This window comes from Chaetura pelagica, unplaced genomic scaffold, assembly GCF_000747805.2.
Source record: "Chaetura pelagica isolate M959 unplaced genomic scaffold, ChaPel_1.0 scaffold757, whole genome shotgun sequence".
Classification (NCBI taxonomy): domain Eukaryota; kingdom Metazoa; phylum Chordata; class Aves; order Apodiformes; family Apodidae; genus Chaetura; species Chaetura pelagica.
In genome coordinates, this window is record NW_009970727.1 from 933,219 (window position 1) to 938,908 (window position 5,690).

The window sequence follows — 5,690 nt, forward strand, 5'->3', positions numbered from 1 at the left end:
AACAGTGAGTGTTTATTAGAATATTTTTTGTTAAATAAAGAGGAGGAAAAAAAACCACAAGAGTACTGCAGATTTAATTTCACATCTTGGCTATGCTCTGACAAAGGAGAAGTCACTGAATTCTTCAGCAACTTCTTCTTGTCCCAAGCCAGGGATTAATTAATGCCCCTCCCAAAACTTGTACCTGTCCCAACCCACCTCCCCCCCTCAGCCCCAACCCTTCCCACTTTATTTCCCAACTAGACAACACTGTTGGCAAATCAAGACAGCATGAAACTTACATCAATAAAAACAACAAACAAACAAAAAGAAAGAAATCGTGTGAAGTGTGCCAATGCATCAGGGGAACTATCCTGTTCAGTGGTGCACTTCTCCAGCTAGCAATTCTGCTCAGGAATCAGCTGTACCTTTCCCAGAGGGAGAGTTTCCAACATTTTGAGCATGCTCGATGGTGCAACTGTAAGTGCTGCAGAACCACAGGACAAGAGATTGAACACCTGAATATTTTTCCCCAACCCCCCCCTCCAGGACTTCTTTCCAGGGACACACATGGTTATCCAACCCAGGGGTCGTGCAGGAACACTCAGCTTTAGCAAGAATGACACAAGTATCCAGTTCAGCACAGAATAAGGCATGTGGACAAGAAGAGACATCAGCAGGATCAGCAGAACAGCAGTGGTGAGCGACGCTCCAGTTTGTCAGACTTTGACCCCACGATGAATCCCAAATTCCTACCACAGACAATGAAATTCAGTTTCTATCGTAGCATTTCTGAAGAAATACCTTCTTTTTTTTGGCCAAGTGTTAAAAGACCAACTCCTTTTCGTTTGGATGGAAATGCAGAGAGGTTGGTGGAAGCTGGAGGAGAAGCAACAGAGCAGCAGGGACATCTGCAGGTGATCAAAACTCTGCCCTCAACTTCAAGTGTCACTGCACTAAATCAGGGAGTAAACTGGCCCAGCCACTAGCACTGTCACAGAACGTGTAGTTATTGGTGTTTGTTTGTTGCTTTTTTTAAAAAATAAAACAGAACAAAAGGCAAACAGATTCATTAGGAACCCTTCCTTTCAGAAGCAGACCAGGATTAAAAAAAAAATTCCCGCAAAATTAAAATGTTAGATTCTCCATCTAAAAAATAAAGTTCATACATAGGGGCTGAAAGTGACCATCACACAGGTCTGAGCAGCACCTTACAGTACAGACTAAGACTTAAAGAGCTGATCTCACATTTGAAGTCTTTTTAATTAAGAAAAAAAAAACCAAAAACAAAAGTGGCTATGGCTGGGATGACACAAAGGGGACACTTCAGAACACAAGGCAGAGGCAAAAGTGGCAGCCTTGACTTGCCAGGCCATGGAAAAGGTGTCAAGGGAAAGGGGCACTTCATGCACAAAATGTATTTTACAAAATACAGATCCAAAGAAGCAAAAAAAAAAAACAACCAAAAATGAAAACAAAACAACAAAAAAAAAAACAAGCCGACAAAAATGAAATAAAATCCCACCTTGCACTAAATTGCAGCACTCAACACTTGCTCTGCCACAGGCTGCTGCCCATGCCTTGCTGGATAGAGGAGGCATGTGAAAAAGGGGAGGGGGAAAGGGAAATCCAGGTTTCAGTCTGTTTTTCAAACTCTCTCTCCTAGGGAAGTCTTCAGTCATCTGATGTCAGACATGGAGCTCTCCGAGAACGTCGTGGTCATGACAGGAGTGCCGTTGTTTGCCAAACAGCCTTGCCTCAAGGTTTCAAAATAGGAGGCCTGCACTGGTTTGTGACACTGCAGAACTTTGATGGCATCTTCTATCTTAAACCATTCCCTTTTCCTTCCTGGGGGTGAAAAGAAAACATCAGTAGGTGCAACAAAACGAGGTGATCGTTTCTGTGTTGAATCCTGATGGGTGATGAGCTTTCACTCATTGTTATCACATGTGCTAATGATGCAAGAACAGCTTCACTGTGCAGCAAAGGGAACTTTCTCTCCAGAGTCTCTGTTCTTGACCACCTCCTCCAAACTCCACATGGAGAGCTCCTCTGTCCCCAGACAGGTATCTGCTTAAAGCAGTACATCCACTGTCCAAAAAACCCATCTTGCATTTCCTAATTAAAACCCACACTTTTATGGGGCTATTTCTGCAATTTCAAACACTCATTTTAAGACAATCCACCACAACACGCACCAACCACCACTCAGATTTTTTCAAGTGACCCTCAGGTTTTGGTAGACACCATTCATTCCTCACTCCTTCCATAAAACCTCTTCTGGACACAGCCTGAGGAATGTCAGGTCACAGCTGCTCCAGTGCTCCTGACCACCTCATGTGGAGCAGGTTCACTCTCATTTGGAAATCAGATTTAAACACCAAGAATTAAAAAGATAATGGATTAAATCACACTGCCCACATTTGTTTTCTTCTAGTCTTAGAAAAGCTAGGCCAGCTCTTCATCCTCTTTACTTAGTATCTTAAACTGCAATAATTAAATATAAAATTGCTGTAGGGGCAGCTGTGCAGCTTAACTGACCACTTGAGAAGGCTGAGAGAGTTGGGGTGTTCAACCTGGAGAAGAGAAGGCTCCAGGGAGACCTTAGAGCAGCTTCCAGTGCCTGAAGGGGCTCCAGGAAAGCTGGGGAGGGACTTGGGACAAGGGCAGGAGGGATGGGATGAGGGGGATGGATGAAAAGTGGAAGAGGGAGATTGAGGTTGGACATGAGGAGGGAATTCTTTGGTGTGAGGGTGGTGAGAGCCTGGCCCAGGTTGCCCAGGGAAGCTGTGGCTGCCCCATCCCTGGGGGTGTTGAAGGGCAGGTTGGATGGGGCTTGGAGCAACCTGGGCTGGTGGGAGGTGTCCCTGCCCATGCAGGGGGTTGGGACTGGATGATCTTGAAGGTTCCTTCCAACCCAAACCAGTCTATGAGTCTATGATTTTGGATCACAGAGGTTACAAAAACATCTATTGGACAACATTTTTGTTTTTTCCCAAGCAACCAAAGGACTCTCCACTGCAACCTTCCTTGCCCACAAGGATCCCAGCTCCCAGAGGGATGCTGACACATTTTGTCTGCATCCAACCAGTTCATTCCAAGAAAGAAACTTACCAATATTGACAGAGTCCTCCCAGTCTTCCAACACTTCTGTGACAATAAGAACGTAAACATATGTCCTGTGTTTCCTGTCCCGATTCTAGAGGGGAAAAGGAACCCTTTGAATTTGTGTTATTATTTTGTTGTTAATTAATGTCATTAATTAATGACAAAGCCACCAAGGGACAAAAAGGCATGAGCTACAAGGTGACTAGAAACCACAAGCTGTGAGGCTGCAGTAGTTCTCACATTTCAGCTCTTAGCTATAAAAAAATGTTGCATTTTTAAATGAAAAGTCTGAAAATATTAATGGGGATTGCAGCCAAAAAGTCTAGCTCCTAATCTGGAAGACAGTATTTGGTGGGCAAATATGCTTATAAATCAGTTCCTCAGTTGGAAAAAACTCAGGAAAGATTTTTTTTTAATAATCTTTTTCATACCATTCTGAGAAAAGAACTGTAAGAAGAGCTGGGCAGTTGTTGGCTCAGCACACACCTTCACCACCCTGCAGAGGCCACTGGGGCAAGGGGTGATGGCAGGTGCTGGAGCCACTGGGTGGCCTTTTTGGGCAGCAAGAAGGGTATGAAGGCAGAGAACAGCCCCTGATACCCTGGCTCATCACTCAGGATTTCAACTGGAATGGGAATTGCAGATGTTTTTTATTTAAACAGGGAATTTGAAGTTTTCCTTGAAACGGGTTCTCTGTTTTTTACTCCAAATCCTTTTTTTTGGCATCAAAATTTCACAGTCTCAGAGTCTGAAACTTACCTCAAAAATTCCCACTAATCTTCCTAACGTCCCTTTCACTCCAGCCTATGGAAAGTGCAGAGAAAAAAACATGATTTAAGAACAGGTCAGGACATAATTCCTTATTTGCTGGGCAGGAGCAGCTCCTTTAGAATGGGAAGCAAAAGCTGTAAAATTCTGGTCATCTGAAAACAATATGGTCACAAGTAAGAGGACACAAAAGTATCACAAGCTCCAACCATGCATGCATTCCCAGGAATTTGGATTTTGGATTCAATCTGGAGGGAAAATAAATTAAACAACTATCTAATGAGTTAGCAACTGCATCCCAATATACACACCATGAGTCACCAGAACCTCCTCTAAAGGTGACTCTTGTCTAAGCATGGAGAAAATTTGCTTTGGGGCTTAGCAGTTTTACCTCTTTTAAATTATAGTTTAAGAAAATGACTTTAAATTATGTATAAGACACCCAGTTACACCATCAAAGCAACACGACAGCTGCCAGATATTTCAGGCATGTCCTGTACACATTTGAAGCAAGCTAACATAAAATACTTTTAACATAAACATAAAATACTTTTAATGTTGTCATGTAGCCTCCACATCAGGAACAAGCCTATTTTTTATATAAAATGCAGCCACACGTTGAAGAAGGCTTTTGAATCAAGCATAGACCCAAATCAAGAGAAGCTCTAAGCAACAGTTTTGTCTCCTGTTTGAATACTACTGAGGATCTACCCACTTCATGCCCTTTGCTGTCATTTTTTATACATCCACTCCCTGCTGTGGCTCAGTCACTCTCTCCAAGTGCTGTTTCTCACCTCTGCTCTCTGGGATTTGCCTCATGCATGAATGCAAAATGCCATCCCACACTCCTGTCCCTACACACCTCCCTTTTCCACCACCCATTTACATTCTCTTCTTCTTACAGCTGGAAGTGGTTGGAACCCAAGTGCTACAGACAAGAGGAGATTTTGCTCCATGACTTAATTGGTCTGAAACAACACACACAACCTGGCATACAAGCCAGTCATTGTTGGAAGGTAAATTCAGCTGCTGTCTCTGGCAGCTGGAACACATCCTAAACAGGTCAGGAAAATAGTGCCTCTGCTCCTGCAGACAAGATATATAGATCTCATTATGTCAGGCTTTTTTAAATAAAGATGTTTGGGTGAGGGCAACTAAATATTTAATAAGACAAATTCTCTGTCCTGAGCAACTGAGATAAACCATTCAGCACATTCAGCTACTAACCAGTTGCTGGACAGTCAGATGCTTTTAGAAAGGAAGAATTTTAATTAATTAAAAGATTTTACTGCTGAAGCTCCCAGCCTCTGAAATGAACACACAGAGATATCAAACCATACAGCCAGAGCACACCTCACGGTGGCTTCTAAGAGTAACTGATGGTACAATTGTCCCAAAAGAAAAGGATCTGTAGCTCTCCTCACTACAAGCATTCTTAGAAATGTAACCTGCTCCCTGACCTCTACTTCTAGGAAGAAGTTTTCAACGGAATCTTTTCTGTTGTTTTTGGATGCAAAATTTATTGTCTCATTAGTATTTCTGCCATTCTGCTCAGCACATAGGTGGGCCAGTGCCTGTTAACCAGCAGGCTATTTCTGGAGGCAAACAGCAATTCCATGAAGGTCAACGCACGCGTGTGTGCATGGCCAGGGCAGAAACTGGGTCTGACCTTTGTGGGTGAGTGATTTTACCTCCTCTGCAAAACCACTGCTGCTAACCTGGCCTCATCTCTCTCTGAAGTGAACTGGAAAGCAAGTACTTCAAATGAATTCCATTCAAAGAACTCCTGCAGCAGCCTCAAACTGTTTTTTTTTTCTTTTAGATAAGCAGCAAAT

General features: G+C 43.1%; 1 protein-coding gene across 1 annotated transcript in view; it reads right to left on the reverse strand.

Moving 5' to 3' along the window:
• Window positions 1–1,491: 1,491 nt before the first annotated feature.
• NUDT3 (nudix (nucleoside diphosphate linked moiety X)-type motif 3) overlaps window positions 1,492–5,690 on the reverse strand; it is a 24,619-nt gene continuing 20,420 nt past the window's right edge. The window contains exons 3-5 of the mRNA XM_010007088.1: window positions 3,847–3,891; window positions 3,094–3,178; window positions 1,492–1,827 (exon numbers count right to left, since the gene is read on the reverse strand). Of these exons, the coding sequence (XP_010005390.1) occupies window positions 1,658–1,827; window positions 3,094–3,178; window positions 3,847–3,891 (300 nt within the window). The 3' untranslated portion in view covers window positions 1,492–1,657. The remainder of the gene's footprint in view (window positions 1,828–3,093; window positions 3,179–3,846; window positions 3,892–5,690) is intronic.